Source organism: Schistocerca gregaria, chromosome 7 (assembly GCF_023897955.1).
Source record: "Schistocerca gregaria isolate iqSchGreg1 chromosome 7, iqSchGreg1.2, whole genome shotgun sequence".
NCBI classification, from domain to species: Eukaryota; Metazoa; Arthropoda; class Insecta; order Orthoptera; family Acrididae; genus Schistocerca; species Schistocerca gregaria.
This window is the reverse complement of record NC_064926.1, coordinates 121,748,702-121,766,079: the sequence shown is the minus strand read 5'-3', so window position 1 is coordinate 121,766,079 and position 17,378 is coordinate 121,748,702. Positions and strand designations below refer to the sequence as shown.

Below are 17,378 nucleotides of genomic sequence, written 5' to 3'. Positions count from 1 at the left end.
TGTTTTTTTTAATGAACATTTTAATTCAACATTTTGTAACTGAACAATCGCCAGTGAGGTAACCAAACTGAAGCTGTTGTACAATAGAGCGTCAATGATGTTTTTCTCAGGATTCAAGTATAAGTAGTCCAGGAGCAACAGCACTTTCAAAATTGTAAATACTGTCAAATGTCTGCTTCACACGTCACTGCTAACTTAACCGAAGGAGTGAATAAACAAATGCTATGGGTTCTGGAGGAGGAGAAGAACTGGCCTTCAAAGGTGGTGTCCATGATACCGACCAGCAGCTTCAATACAAGCCTCATGCCTACCAAATAAAGACTGATGCCGATGCCACAACATACCATCAGAAATTTCATTACAAGCAAAAATAATTGTCCTTTCATGTCATCTGGTGAAGTTGGTACGTCCTTGGGAACACTCTCTTTTAACTTTCCTCAGAGAAAAAATGGATTGGATCAAATTTGCTGAAGAGGCTGGTGATGATACATGTAGCGGCGTCACTATTATTTGAGAGTTACTGTGGACAATGGTGGCGCAGCAGCCGCAGCAGGTGAAGAAGCCATTAGCAGCGAGCGGGTACTCAGGTGTCGGAATACTGGTTGCAGCAACAGCACTGTTTAAAGAACGAAAAGCGAGTCAGGCTGAGCACCGAAATCCCATCTCATTATCGCAAAGACGGGGCTATCCTGGGACTGCCAAGTCAAGGATTTGTATTCTGTATGCGGCTGGAAACAGTTCATCAGGACAACAAATGAACTGCTAACCAGTTTTCAATCCTCGTAGAGGAACTCACAGGCGACCGACACCAGCTACAACGAGAGCACATACGCCAGATACCAGAGTGCTATGGGTCAGAAAGCAGCCACCACGAGTTTGGGCCTCTCCCACCACTGGACCATCTTCTAGCTCCGGTGGGCTGACTCCAGACCCTCAACAGCATCCAGACTCCTGCCCTGGTGGCAGCCGATATTGTCTGGGGCATTACAACAGGCGCCCTCCTATGCTGGTGAGAGCGAAATGGCGACTCGTGCCTTTGATAGCGTAGTTCCTCAACTGTGGGCTGTCATCCCGTACAGGAATTCGAGCAAACTTCCACACTGCTGGCGTTTTCTGCGAGCAGCCTCGTTGCACTCAACTGCGGCGGCACATACTGCTCAGCAGGCTTCTGGGCGTCAGCGTTCCTGGGCACGGACTTCACGGGTGGCTTCTTGGCCAACAGCTGGCCACCTCTGCACACCATGAGTAAACCATGGTAGGTGATAAAAGGGGTGTTGCTGCCGCGCTGCAGTTTTGTGAATGTAGTAGCATGAATCTTAATGAAATATTTAACTTTCTGATGTTGTTCTCTTGAGCTGCCAACGGACTGCCCCATGGCCACGACTCACTACCACACCCTGTCCGCACAGAAGTGGCCCTTCATCCCGGAAAATTTCATGCAGGTCTCCTTCGTCTACTGCAACGATTAGGAAACAGTCGCTGAAGACAATCTTGAGTACGCTGTGCACTATGTGCTGCACAGCAGTCGTGCCAATACCACATAACCGACTGGCACATACACACCACTTCACTGGAACGGCCTAAATCAGTGGTGGAGGTTCACGCGAAATCTACTTTGCTCCAAAGCGACCAGTCAGCTCCTTATGAGGGTGGCTAATACTTTGTGCGGTATGCTAACAAGATCTCGGCTGGTAGGGCGGGCAGCAAAACTCCTCCCTGTTCTCGAAGTCCCAGATCCAGCAGACCGGTGCCACGCACACAGGGTATAGACTCCCTCATCATCTGGCGACAACAAATGAAATGCTCACCAGTATAAATAACCGACAATTCTGGCAGAGGTATTCATAATCCGGCAGAACCTACCACAATAAGACTATGCAGGGCACTAGACTCATATGGGTCGGCCAGTAGCCACCACGAGGTTGGGCCACTGTCACCACTAAATCACCTTCTAGCACCAAGACCACCTCCCTGGTATTGGCGGCTTTCTACTGATCGGCCACCTGCAGGCTTTCAGCACCAGCCATACTCCTGCCCCGGTACCCAAGTCCCGGGTCCAGCAAACTGCTGTTACGCAAGCAGGTTGTTGACTTCCTCGCTATCCGCCCTCGGAGCAACCCTGACGCAGAATCATACACTGCTAAACACCAGTACACAGTTGATTGTGGACGTATTTCTGCAATAAACGGCCATTTCACAGGCAGCTGACGAGGTAATCAATGAGGCCTGAACGAGCTGCATGGGACGGTGACCAGAATTAATAACCTAACGGTTAAAGCGTTGAATATACAGGATGATCAAAAAGTCAGTATAAATTTGAAAACTTAATAAATCACGGAATAATGTAGGTAGAGAGGTAAAAATTGACACACATGGTTGGAATGACATGAGGTTTTATTAGAACCGAAAATAAATAAAAAAAAAAATCATAAAATGTCCGACAGATGGCGCTTCATCTGATCAGAATAGCAATAATTAGCATAACAAAATAAGACAAAGGAAAGATGATGTTCTTTAGAGGAAATGCTCAATATGTCCACCATCATTCCTCAACGATAGCTCTAGTCGAGGAATAATGTCGTGAACAGCACTGTAAAGCATGTCCGGAGTTATGATGAGGCATTAGCGTCGGATGTTGTCTTTCAGCATCCCTGGAGATGTCGGTCGATCACGATGCACTTGCGACTTCAGGTAAGCCAATAATTGCATGGACTGAGGTCTGGGGACCTGGGAGGCCAAGCATGACGAAAGTGGCGGCTGAGCACACGATCATCACCAAACGACGCGCAAAAGATCTTTCACGCGTCTAGCAAAATGGGCTGGAGCACCATCCTGCAAAAGCATCGTACGTTCCAGCAGGTGTTTATCAGCCACGCTGGGGATGATGCGATTCTGTAACATATCGGCGTACCTCTCACCCGTCACGGTAGCTGTTACAAAATCAGAATCACACATTTCCTCGAAGAAAAAAGGCCCAGCAACGGTAGATGTGTTGCAACTGCTCGCGCGTCTGATTCTCTCTCTCTCATTACAGCTCCTTTTATACACGATTGTCATGTGCAGTCACTGACGTTTTGCTCTCCAGCGCGATCTGTCGGACATTTTGTGAACTTTGTTTGTTTTCGGTTCTAATAAAACCCCATGTCATTCCAAACATGTGTGTCAATTTTTACCTCTCTACCTACATTATTCCGTGGTTTATTAAGTTTTCAAAATTACTCTGACTTTTTGATCGCCTGGTAGATAGCATCCCCGCACAATACGAAGAGTTAAGGCAAATGCACTATTTATCCGCCCCCCAGACACGCTTTGCATAACCTCCACTGCTAATACTGCCGCCTGCCGTTTGTGGGTGGTCATTACACGTTTACGTCGAACGTAGGCGGTCGCCGTGTTAATGTCAGTGCGCCGTGTGTGACAACATGAATGTTGATAAGAAAGACTTCCAATAACATGATCATTAAGAGACTGCTTCGTGTTTTACTCACTTGAACAAGACGGTTGAAGTCGTCACTGTTGATTGGGACACCGCCAAAGTAGAAATCGCGGATCTTCAGTGCGGCCTCCCGACGGTATTCCTCATCGCCTGCGGTGACGTCCAAGCTGATCGTATCGACAAAGCTGGCGTCGAAAGCTGCGATCGTTTCCTCGTCCAAGAACACGTTTTTTGCTGGAAAATTATACAATACCATAAAGAACATGGGTCATTCTAACACTGAAACACTGTCTTTTACTAGTGGGAGTAGGTGAAATAATTTGATGATTAGATTGCAATATGTATATGTTTCTGCTGAGTCGACGTAGCGTTCATCTCCATCAAAGTCCAGATGAAATATAACGTACTATTACAGTGTATTTCATATAGACACTACTCGCCATTAAAATTGCTACACCATGGAGATGACGTGCCACAGACGCAAAATTTAACCGACAGGAAGAAGATGCTGTGATATGTAAACGATTAGTTTCTCTGAGCATTCACACAAGGCTGGCGCCGGTGGAGACACCTACAACGTTCTGACATGACGAAAGTTTCCAACCGATTTCTCTTACACAAACAGCAGTTGACCGTCGTTGCCTGGTGAAACGTTGTTGTGATGGCTCGTGTAAGGAGGAGAAATGCGTAACATCACGTTTCAGACATTGATAAAGGTTGGATTGTAGGCTATCACGATTGCGGTTCATCGTATCACGACATTGCTGCTCGCGTTGGTCGAGATCCAATGACTGTTAGCAGAATATGGAATCGTTTGGTTCAGGAGGGTGGATCCCAACGGCCTCGTATCACTAGCAGTCGAGATGACAGGCATCTTATCCGCATGGCTGTAACGGATCGTGCAGCCACGTCTCGATCCCTGAGTCAACGAATGAGGACGTTTGCAAGACAACAACCATCTGCACGAACAGTTCGACGACGTTTGCACCAGCATGGACTATCAGCTCGGAGACCATGGCTGCCGCTACCCTTGACGCCGCATGACAGACAGGAGCGCCTGCGATAGTGTACTCAACGAGGAACCTGGGTGCACGAATGGCAAAACGTCATTTTTTCGGATGAATCCAGGTTCTGTTTACAGCATCAAGATGGTCGCATCCGTGTCTGGCGACATCGCGGTGAACGCACATTGGAAGCGTGTATTTGTCATCATCCGGCGTGATGGTATAGGATGCCATTGGTTACACGTCTCGGTCAGCTGTTGTTCGCATTGACGGCACTTTGAATAGTGGACGTTACACTTGAGATGTGTTACGACCCGTGGCTCTACCCTTCATTCGATCCCTGTGAAACCCTACAGTTCAGCAGGATAATGCACGACTGCATGTTGCAGGTCCTGTACGGGCCTTTCTGGATCTAGAAAATGTTCGAGTGCTGCCCTGGCCAGCATATTCTCCAGATCTCTCTCCAATTGAAAGCGTCTGGTCAATGGTGGCCGAGCAACTCTTGATGAACTGTGGTATCGTGTTGAAGCTGCATGGGCAGCTGTACCTGTACACGCGATCCAAGCTCTGTTTGACTCAATGCCCAGGCGTATCAAAGCCGTTATTACGGCCAGAGTTGGTTGTTCTGGGTACTGATTTCTTAGGATCTATGTACCCAAACTGCGTGAAAATATAATCACATGTCAGTTCTAGTATAATATATTTGTCCAATGAACACCCGTTTATCATCTGCATTTCTTCTTGAGATAGCAATTTTAATGGCCAGTAGTGTACTGGTGGGAGTAGGCTAAATAGTTTGATGACTAGATTGCAATATGTTTGTGTTTGTGCTGAGTGGACGTAGCGTTCATCTGCAGCAGGGTCGATATGAAATATAACGTATTATTATAGTGTATTTAATATATTTATTTCCATTTGTGTCATAACATCTCTGTATAAAAGGAAGGCGGAAAAATTTTCGTAGTGGTTCTTTATTTACTCTGTATTCTCATTCGTGTGGAAATTTTTTGTACATTAGCTTGAGAAACAGGTCACAGTACTCCTGAGATTTGGAAGCTTTTTTTTTATTATCTACAAGATGTGTCTGATCCACTGATAAGCAATGGAATTTACTTTGTGGACATACTACAACCAGAGGAGATTGGTTGAAATAAAGGCGGGTATAGTTAATATTTATAGATATATAGTGGAGGCATAATTTCTCAAGTTTAGCTAGTAGATGTGGTGTACCAGAAAGCCCATAAAAACAATTTTTGGGATAGGAGGGGGAAGATTTTTTTGACGGGTTGATGCAGCTGGTCACAACTTCCATTTCTGTGCAAATATCCTCATCTCAGAGTACCACTTACAACCAATATCAGCAATTATTTCTTGGCTGTATTTCAATCTTTAACTTCCCCTACAGTTTTTACCCTCTACAGCTCCGTCTTCTACCACCATGGAAACTGTTCCATGATATCTCAACACATATCCAATCATCTTAGCCCTTCTTGTTGTCAGTGTCTTACACATATTCCTTACCTAACTATCCTGGACATACGTTTCTCATTTATTGTCTTATAAATCCTGTTAAATAACGAAAGCATTGAAAGATAGCAAAAATGAATCAGCGATGAATTGAAACGTTCTTAGACTCATTTACATATTCAGTAACTCCACACCTAAGAAGCTTATATTCTATTCTTTGTCGGTATTCCCAGAGACCTTGATTCACTTCTGTTCAATGTTATGCTCCAGAGGTATGTTTTCAGAAATTTCCTCTTTGACGCTAGCCGACTTGCTTTAGCGAGGAAAGCCCTCTTTGCCGGTGCTAGTCTGCTTTATATATCCTCCTTTCTTCATCCGTCACGGGTCATTTTTTTCCAAGGTATCAGAATTCCGTCACGTTTCCCCCAAATTTGAGGTTCAGCTTATCACTTATCTTATTTCAGCGACTACTCACTACTTTCGTTCTTTTACGATTTACTCGCAGCCCATATCCTACGCTCATTAGACTGATATTTCATTCAGAGGCCCTCCAATTCTTTCTCACTATAGTGCGGATAGCAGTGCTATCAGGTGGATCTTAACTTTTTATGAACGATGGGTCTCAGTTGTTTGGATAATGTACGTTGTAAGTACACTTGTTATGGGTAAATTTAGAGGTGAACCTCGAATTGGTTGTGGCCTGTTGGGCTTTGGAGCAATCAAGATCAACATCAGGGGTTAAAATGGGAAGAATCAAAATTATACTGTTATTGAAGAGATAGCACATGATAGAACATATTTTGTGTGAATTTCTTTTAGCATGTTGCACAGTGTCTCACGGCAAGAACGCACGTCCCGTTCTAGCTAGTGGGATGTCCGTCAATAGAGTTTTCAATATATAGTATATCCCACAAATGTTGATGGATTTGGGACATAACTTTCGAACTCGAATTAACAACTACGACATCTACATCTACATCTACATGACTGCTCTGCAATTCATATTTAAGTGCTTGGCAGAGGGTTCATCGAACCACAATCATACTATCTCTGTACCATTCCACTCCGAACAGCGTGGGGGAAAACGAACACCTAAACCTTTCTGTTCGAGCTCTGATTTCTCTTATTTTATTTTGATGATCATTCCTACCTATGTAGGTTGGGCTCAACAAAATATTTTCGCATTCGGAAGAGGAAGTTAGTGACTGAAATTTTGTAAATAGATCTTGCCGCGACGAGAAACGTCTTTGCTTTAATGACTTCCATCCCAATTCGCGTATCATATCTGCCACAGTCTCTCCCCTATTATGTGATAATACAAAACGAGCTGCCCTTTTTTGCACCCTTTCGATCTCCTCCGTCAATTCCACCTGGTAAGGATCCGACACCGCGCAGCAATATTCTAACAGAGGACGAACGAGTGTAGTGTAAGCTGTCTCTTTCGTGGACTTGTTGCATCTTCTAAGTGTCCTGCAAATGAAACGCAACCTTTGGCTCGCCTTCCCCACAATATTATCTATGTGGTCTTTCCAACTGAAGTTGTTCGTAATTTTTACACCCAGGTACTTAGTTGAATTGACAGCCTTGAGAATTGTACTATTTATCGAGTAATCGAATCCAACGGATTTCTTTTGGAACTCATGTGGATCACCTCACAATTTTCGTTATTTAGCTTCAACTGCCACCTGGCACACCACACACCAATCTTTTCTAAATCGCTTTGCAACTGATACTGGTCTTCGGATGACCTTACTAGACGGTAAATTACAGCATCATCTGCGAACAACCTAAGAGATTGTCACCCAGATCATTTATATAGATCAGTAACTGCAGAGGTCCCAGGACACTTCCCTGGGGAACACCTGATATCACTTCAGTTTTACTCGATGATTTGCCGTCTATTACTACGAACTGCGACCTTCCTGACAGGAAATCGCGAATCCAGTCGCACAACTGAGGCGATACCCCATAGGCCTGCAGTTTGTGAGGAACGGTGTCAAAAGCTTTCCGGAAATCCAGAAATACGGAATCAGCCTGAGATCCCCTGTCGATAGCGGCCATTACAGATTTTAAGGAATTTGTAGAATATATAGATGATGCAGTCGGGCTCCATAAATTACACATATACTGTTAACCATTGCACTGTCCGTAATATCTGAATCAGCAGCCCGATGATAAGGGGAATAAGCACTGACCGTTAACGGTGGCCAGTCCCTCGGCAGAATTAAAGCCGGCGATCAGCGGCACGCGGTTGACGTGACCGCTTTCCAGGATTCCAGTTGGCGTGTCCGTGATGAAAGCTCCTTCCCATTCCTCCTCCACGACAGCCAGGAAAGCAAATGTGCTGAACCGTTTCTTGTCCTGGAACACAGGAGACGGACGTTCGGAATGAGATTCAGAGGTATACTACCCTGATCAAAATTCCTTACCGTTATCTGAGAACGAGGGTCACTAGTGCAAACCACGTCTCGTGTGGAAACCAAATTGGATGCTAAGTCGATGGCCGAGAGTATTGTAGGAAGTGAGCGTCAAGATTGCACTTTACCTGAGCCCAAATAAGTACAAGTGACACAAAGTCGGAATAGTCTTTCCCAACAACACTCAATCAAACCGAGTTCCAAAATTTTCTAGGTACACAAGAACGACAGTTTTAAATATAGCTAACAGCAGCAACCGTAAACAAATTTCCAATATTATGAAGCAGACAGTCAACCGATTGCAATTAACTTATCCAGCAGGTTGGCTGTATACCTTTTGTATTGAAAAGGCATGAGAGTGAGACAACAACTGTACACAAAAAAAGAACGGTGGATGTGACGTACATATACAGACAAAGAAATGATTACGATTTCAGAAAAACTGGACGATTTATTCAAGAGAAAGAGAGTTACCAGTCAATAACGCATCGGCCCAGCTCTCGCCCCTAAGCAAGCAGTTATTCGCCTTGGCATTGATTGACAAAATTGCTGGGTGTCCTGGAGGATATCGTCCCGCATTCTGTCCATCTTTCGTGTTAAATCGTTAAAATTCCGAGCTGGTTAGAGGGTACTGCCTGCTCCATACGTTCTTAATTGGAGAATATCTTGTTGACCAGGGTAGAATTGTCATCAGGGATGCGTGTGGAACTGAGCCGCGGCGCCGGCCTCGGTGGTCTCGCGGTTCTAGGCGCGCAGTTCGGAACCGTGCTACTGCTACGGTCGCAGGTTCGAATCCTGCCTCGGGCATGGACGTGTGTGATGTCCTTAGGTTAGTTAGGTTTAAGTAGTTCTAAGTTCTAGGGGACTGATAACCACAGCAGTTGAGTCACATAGTGCTCAGAGCCATTATTTTTTTTTTTTTTGATCCGCGACGACCAGCGAAAACGTGTCTGAAGATGACCTGGACAGTGGTGGAATATAAACCTGACTGTCGACGGCCATATGGCCCGACAAACGGGAGCAATAGTCTGGAGAGCAAATTACTTTTCATAGCAGGACGCCTTTGGGCGTTATCCGCTGCACACTTAGAGCACAGCGGTACGTCAACGTTATTCTGCACGCTGTTTTGTTGCCCTTCGTGACATGTCATTCTTGGCTTACATTTCAGAAAAATAATACCCTCTTGCACAGGACGAGAATATTTACTGCTTGTCTTCATGCTTACTAAATCGTACTTTGAGCAAGCAAGGTCACACGATCTCTCCCGAACTGAGAACGGGAGGGACCCTACAAACAGCTTGGGACTTAACGATCTAACGCGCCATTTGAACAGAGTTTGCCATAATATTCCTCAGCAGGACATCCAAGCAACCTATGAATCAATGACAAGCCGAATAACTCATTGCATAAGGACCAGAGGTGGCCCACGCGTTATTGATTAGCTCTATTTGTGAAGCTCTTTTCCTTGAACAAATTATCCAATTTTTAGAAAACTGTAATCATTTGTATGTTTGTACATGTGCGAGTACATCACATCACACGATTTCTGTCTCATTCCGATAATACCTTCATGATCAGTAGTTCTTTTTCTTTTTCGTTACGGTACATTTGAGAATCAGATTAACGGAAACCTAGACGACGAGATTTGAGCTGCCAATAAACTCGCTGGGTGGGTACTTTTTTTCTATAGAGAGCTAACTGCCTTTACCAATAGACGTTTTGCCGTGACGCCCGGATTCGCAGCTTCCGAAGGCGGAACTACGAGCTGTACAAATAGTGTCATCGCTATTCACCGAGTCTGTTTACATATCGCCAGTGAGGCAGGATATTAGAAACTTTTCCATAGGGTATATTTAAACATTTAATCGTGATGGAAGGCACGTCACAGACGTATGATTTGAGTTCCGGAATAAATTTACCTCTGACTGCTAAAATGATCTTATGTTTCTATTTACTGTTTAATGGTAGATTTTGTGGCTGCCACTCCCATCCCCAGATCCACCTGGTATACAAGATGGTCCATTGATAGTGACCGGGCCAAATACCTCACGAAATAAGCATCAAAAGAAAAAAAAAATACAGAGAACGAATCTCGTCTAGCTTGAAGGGGAAAACCAGATGGCGCTATGGTTGGCCCGCTAGATGGCGCTGCCATAGGTCAAACGGATATCAACTCCGTTTTTTTAAATAGGAACCCCCATTTTTACTACATATTCGTGTAGTACGTATAGAAATATGAATGTTTTAGTTGGGCCACTTTTTTCGCTTTTTTGGCGCTGTAATAGTCACAAACGTATAAGTACGTGCTATCACGTAACATTCCGCCAGTGCGGACGGTATTTGCATCGTGATACATTACCTGTGTTAAAATGGACTGTTTACCGATTCCGGAAAAGGTCGATATCTTGTTGACGTATGGCTATTGTGAACAAAATGCCCGACGGGCGTGTGCTATGTATGCTGCTCGGTATCCTGGACGACATCATCCAAGTATACGGGCCATTCGCAGGACGGTTACGTTATTTAAGGAAACAGGAAGTGTTCATTCACATGTGAAACGTCAACCACGACCTGCAACAAATGATGATGCCCAAGTAGATGTTTTGACTTCTGTCGCGGCTAATCCGCACATCAGTAGCAGACAAATTGCTCTAGAATCGGGAATCTCAAAAACGTCGGTGTTGAGAATGCTACAGCAACATCGATTGCACACGTACCATATTTCTATGCATCAGGAATTGCGTGGCGACGACTTTGAACGTCGTGTAGAGTTCTGCCACTGGGCACAAGAGAAATTGCGAGACGATGACAGATTTTTTGCACGCGTTCTATTTAGCGACGAAGCGTCATTCACCAACAGTACTATTGGCCAACGGAAAATCCACGATGGCTGCGACAAGTGGAACATCAACGACCTTGGCGGGTTATTGTATGATGCGGCATTGTGGGAGGAGGATAATTGCCTCCCATTTTATCGATGGCAATCTAAATGGTGCAATGTATGCTGATTTCCTACGTAATGTTCTACCGATGTTACAACATGATGTTTCACTGCATAACAGAATGGCGACGTACTTCCAACATGATGGAAGTCCGGCACTTAGCTCGGTTGAAGCGGTATTGAATAGCATATTTCATGACAGGTGGATCGGTCGTCGAAAAACCATACCATGTCCCGCACGTTCACCGGATCTGACGTCGCCGGATTTCTTTCTGTGGGGAAAGTTGAAGGATAATTTCTATAGTGATCCACCGACATCGCCTGACAACATGCGTCAGCGCATTGTCAATGCTTGTGCAAACATTACGGACGGCGAACTACTCGCTCTTGAGAGGAATGTCGTTACACATATTGCCAAATGCACTGAGGTTGACGGACATCATTTTGAGCATTTATTGCATTAATGTGATATTTATAGGTAATCACGCTGTAACAGCATGCGTTCTCAGGAATTGCAAGTCCACAAAGGTACATGTATCACACTAGAACAACCTAAATAAAATGTTCAAACGTTTCTACGTACTGTATTTTAATTTTAAAAAACCTACCTGTTAGCAACTGTTCGTCTAAAATTGTGAGCCATATGCTTGTGACTATTACAGCGCCATATATCACAAAGCGAAAAAAGTGGTCCACTTAAAATATTCATATTTCTTTATGTACTACACGAATATGTAATAAAAATGGGGGTTCCTATTTAAGAAACGCAGTTGATATCCGTTTACCTATGGCAGCGCTATCTAGCGGGCCAACCATAGCGCCATCTGGTTTCCCCCTTCAAGCTAGACAAGTTTCGAACTTTGTAGTTTTTTCGTCTGACGCTTATTTTGTGAGATATTTGGCCCGGTCACCATCAATTGAGCAACATGTATATACACCTCTAATCACTGTGCGGTCTGTTTCTCCTTGCTGCCATCATCGCTCAGCAGGAACGTTCATAGCTTTAAAACCTGTGTCCTTAGCACCACTTTGGAAGTGACCGTTCAGTGGTCGGCTGCAGGTAATCACAATTGTTTATTTAGGTACAGACTCGTATTCTCGCCAAATCCATCCACTGACACAAATATTAGTCAATCTCTGAGAACTCACCTGAGGATGACTAGCATGTTTCAGCTATAATATCTTGGAGTGTAGTTGACAGCGACTGGTTCAAAGCCAGAGATTTCTTCGAACATTAGAAACATGTATTGTTATCCAAAATCTTCTTTAGACAAGAGTCCCCCCCCCCCCAAAAAAAAAATCCATATTCAGAATTTTCTTTGATGCGCGTGCTTTTATGGCACAAACTCGTCAGAAGTCGGGACTATTTACGTTTCAGTCGTTGCCATATGTCGCAGTTCTTTGTAACTGTTGCTACCCTTTTGCAGAATATCTGGTTCTCACATTTCTGCGGTGGTCTCGCGGTTATAGGTGCGCAGTCCGGAACCGTGCGACTGCTACGGTCGCAGGTTCGAGTCCTGCCTCGGGCATGGATGTGTGTGATGTCCTTAGGTTAGTTAGGTTTAAGTAGTTCTAAGTTCTAGGGGACTGATGACCACAGCAGTTGAGTCCCATAGTGCTCAGAGCCATTTGAACCATTTTTTTTCTCACATTTCTCGTCAACAACTTGAAATTCTTCTACCATACTGCTTGTCTAAGGTTTTCTGTTTCTTCTTTCTTTTGTGCCTTTGTCCTGCTTAGGCACAGGGTTGGCACGATTATTAACGGATGTGGCGTGGTGAGCTTAAGAGATGGCCGGATACCATTCCTATAGTCACCGCGTCATCCCCCGGGACACGACATGTGTACCCCAACTGACTGCCGGCAGTGATTGAGAATCGTGTAACTGAGGCGGGACTTGGCTACCATCCCGATATTCATCTAGTAGTATGTGGGGAAACGGTCTAAAAACCACATCCTGGCTGCCTGGCACACCAACCCTCGTCGGTAATCTGCTGGCAGGATTCTATCTGGAGCCAGTGGACCTTCTCATCCCAGAAGCTTCACTATAACATGCACAGTTATCCGGCGAAGGTTTACCTCTTGGGTAAGATGACTGGATATTTTCTTATCACAGAATGAGACTTTCACTCTCTAGCGAAGTGTGCGCTGATACGAAACTTCCTGGCACATTAAAACTGTGTGCCGAACTCGGGACTCGAACTCGAAACCTTTGTCTTTCGCGGCAAGTGCTCTACCATCTGAGCTACCCAAGCACGACTAACGCCCCGTCCTCACAGCTTCACTTGCCCGCGATGGCAAAGGTCCCGAGCTCGAGTCTCGGTCCAGCACACAGTTTTAATCTGCCAGGAAGTTTCATTTTCTTATCACGTCTGGAAAGCTAATCCATCACACTGAGTTCACAATAATCAATTTGAAGCAGATTCCTTTCTTGATCGTACAAATTAATGCAGTGTTTCACCTTCGTACATCTGGTTCCCTAGCAATTTTCTGCACCAAGTCAGTGTTCTTACGTTCGGCAGCAGGTTTTGTGTAGCTGTAATACTCCTTCCACAACTATGGTTGGACGTCTGACTCTCTGGCTCCAATGTATCGTCACTGTTATTAGTACTGAACCACTGCAACGTATACAGTAGTCGTTTCCAAGGTCTCGCGGTGAATTGTGTCTGAGCTATATGGAAAACATTTTTTTAAACAACTGTACAGATAAAAACTGCGTGCTGGAATCAGACACAAGCTCGGAACCTTGTCTCCCGTGTGCAATGCTGAGTTACTAACGCACAGTCAGTAGACCACACTCAAAACTCCCCTTTACAGGATCCGATCTCGATATGATATTCCTGGATTAATGTTTCCCTGCTTATGATCTTGTTTGTTTTGAATCTGGCTGATGTGAGAAATGCCAACGCTTGGCGGTCGATATGCTGTGGCATATTTCCCTTCATATAATCTAGGGTCGGCGGGAGCGGCCGAGCGGTTCTAGGCGCTACAGTCTGGAACCGCGAGACCGGTACGGTCGCAGATTCGAATCCCGCCTCAGCATGGATGTACGCGATATCCTTAGGTTAGTTAGGTTTAAGTAGTTATAAGTTGTAGGGGACTGATGACTTCAGAAGTAAAGTCCTATAGTGCTCAGAGCCATTTGAACCAATTAACTCTTAACGACAAACTATTGTCTTGCAGTCTGGCCGTATTCTGCTGTTCCTTGTAAGTTCCCTTACTTATCTCGAACGTCTTTTACACTTCCATAGCGACGGTGGCTGAAGGGATTTCTGCACTGTGTTGAACCAAGGGTTTGTAGAGTGTGGGTATATCTTTGTGGAGGATGATGGGTCGGAGTGGATCAGAAGGCCCTCCGAGGCTATATAATCCCTTTACTACACCCGGCAGTTCATAGTACAACTCAAGCCTGCTTCAGGTGGAGCTGGAACGTTGACTTCGACCCACAGACCACACAGCAGCGAAGTGTTGTATTTGGCCACAGTTACGCTTCGCGCGGTCCCGGCATAGCGCGGTCCAGGCGCAGTAAACAGCCCAGACATGCCTGAGCAACATCATGACTGACGCGTCAGGCTGGCATGGCCGGCTGAGTGTGGAACGCTGAGTTCTTCCTGGCAATAGCAAATGAGGGGCGTAATTGTTCAGGGAGCGAACCTAGGATCAGCTGCAGACAGGCGGCGACTGACCTGGCCACTGACCCAGTGGGTCCGTTGTTGGGAGGGCCTCATTTAACCCCTCGACCCATCAGGCGGTGTCTGGATGGCTTGGCAGGCGGTCCTGCCAGGATGACGGAAGAGTGGTAGCGACCTCACGGTGGATGGCGCCACTATGACGACACAATGATTCGCTGTTACCACGCATGCTCTGCCTGTCTGGAGGGCCAGTATTTCTTTGTGTGGAAACGGTCCCCTTGTGGCTTTGTGGCTGTAAAAGTGCCGTATAACGTGTGCAAAATGTCAAGTTCAGCCGGCGACGCTCGTTGAGCAACTCTGGGTGTGCATATTGCTGTAAGTGGCACACTTGACGGCACTGAGTCCATCAGCCTACGTTCGTGTCGTTACAGAGTGTTGGAGCGTTCTATGGTCGATGCTCTGCGTATGTAGTTTCCACACATTGTTGGAATATATCTCTGTCAATGTTCATGCACTTAAGTTGTTCCAACTCCATGGAGTCCCACGTACTGTTGCTCAGCACTTACGGCAGATGTACTCTGAATAGTGGATGGTTAGAGGAGAGCCAGCACGTTCATCTAATTTGGCCCTACTTGATATCTTCTTGTGGTATCATGCGAAGTCTTAAGTGCGACACACATGTTGCTACTGAAGAAGATTTCCTGGTACAAATTCTCGCTGCCTGTGGCTTTGTATGACAATCTGATGCCTACAGGGAATCTTCGAATGTCAACTTGAACAACTGTTGTGAATATGACTTCTTGTACTAGGGGGGCAAGCGTGAAAAAATGGCCGGATTGACGAAGATGCACGTTGAATAATGTGGAAGAAATTGTGTACGAGTATTGTTAGAATTCCAGTATCCCCAGCATTTCAATGCAAATTGTAATTTTTTTCTGGCTAAGTGGTTTCCGGACCAGTATTTTCGATCTCTAGTTGATATATCTTCCCTTCATCATCTTCCCGTAAAGTCACTTTCAGCATCACGAAAACATCCTGTCCGCCACTGAGGCGCGCATGTGTTAGTTAATTTTACTAGTTCGTCTGCTTGTTTTGACGGAGAAAATACCATTTAGGTTACACAATTTTTATGTAAGGCAGTAATAGTAGCCGATCGAGACAGACGCAGCAACAGGGAAGTAACCGCTTTTGTGACATTTACGAGTTTCTAACCAGAAGCTAATTTTATTATATGATCTGTGTGCTTTAATAGTTTAGTGTCTTGAGTTTCTGCATGTAAATTTAATATCTAATAGCCACTGTTCTCGCGTTATGTTTGCGTCGGAGAGTAAACCGATTTTGTGACATATTACAATTTCTTAATCAGGGGTCAATTATTTAGTTTCACCTGAGTGCTTCGGTAGTTAGGTTTTTGAATACGCGTATTATTAGACACAGTTCTTGTGTTTCGATCAGGGTCTACAGTAGAGTTGCGCAGCAAGTGCCGATAGTCCATTTATCTGCATAGTTTAGTTTTCCATGGTCTTTCGTATGAACAGGGAGTGCGAGTGTTATGTGCGGGTGCGAGCTGAGTTGGTGACACTTCTCTCTCAGCTTCAGGCTGTGATGGCTTCGGTTACACAGTTTGAGGCAGCGGATGGGCACCACTGTTGTGGGCCGGCTGTGGGGATCCAACGGACGTCCAGCACGTCCGAGCCCTCCGATCTGTCCTCGCCGGCGGCCAACCCAGCACTGGCACTGATCCCTCACCTGTGGTAGAGTAGGAGGTCGCCTCAGGGCGAAGCAGGCGGTGAAAGACTTCCCAGGCGACCGCACGTAAGGCCTCCCCGGATGGTCTGACAAACAAGTTCCACGTGCTGTGGGGCTGACAGTGTCGCTAACACTCAGCCTGCAAGATCCGGACAATCGCAGAGGGCGGGATTATTGGTAGTTGGGAGCTCCAACGTTAGGCGCGTTATAGGGCCCCTTAGAGACTTGACTGACAAGAAGGATAAGAAAACCAGTGTGACTCCGTGTGCATACCGGGTGGAGTCATTCGAGATGTGGAAAGGGTCCTCCCTGATGCCGTGAAGAGTACAGAGTGCAGCCAGCTGCAGGTGGTGGCTCACGTCGGTACAGATTATGTGTGTCACTTTGGATCAGAAGAGATCCTCTCTGGTTTCGGGCGGCTAACAGAACTGGTAAGGCTGCCATTCTTGCTTGCAAGATGAAAGCAGAGCTGGCCATTTTCAACATAGTCGACAGGACCGATTGCGGATCTGTGGTACATAGCCGAGTGGAGGGTTTGAATCAAAGGCTCAGACGGTTCTGCGATCGTGTATGCTCTACATTTCTCGACTTGCTCCAAAGGGTGGTTGGGTTTCGGGTTCCGCTGAATAGGTCAGGTGTCCACTATACGCAGGAGGCGGCTAAACCGGTAGCAGGGGCTCTGTAGCGTGGACTTGGTGGTTTTTTAGGTTAGAGGGTCTCAGAAAACACAAG

General features: G+C 45.6%; 1 protein-coding gene across 1 annotated transcript in view; it reads right to left on the bottom strand.

Annotated features, from left to right (window-relative positions):
* LOC126282318 (cholinesterase 1-like) overlaps positions 1–17,378 on the bottom strand; it is a 175,167-nt gene that overhangs the window by 18,862 nt on the left and 138,927 nt on the right. Inside the window, exons 6-7 of the mRNA XM_049981975.1 lie at positions 8,103–8,268; positions 3,489–3,670 (exon numbers count right to left, since the gene is read on the bottom strand). Coding sequence (XP_049837932.1) covers positions 3,489–3,670; positions 8,103–8,268 — 348 coding nt within the window. The remainder of the gene's footprint in view (positions 1–3,488; positions 3,671–8,102; positions 8,269–17,378) is intronic.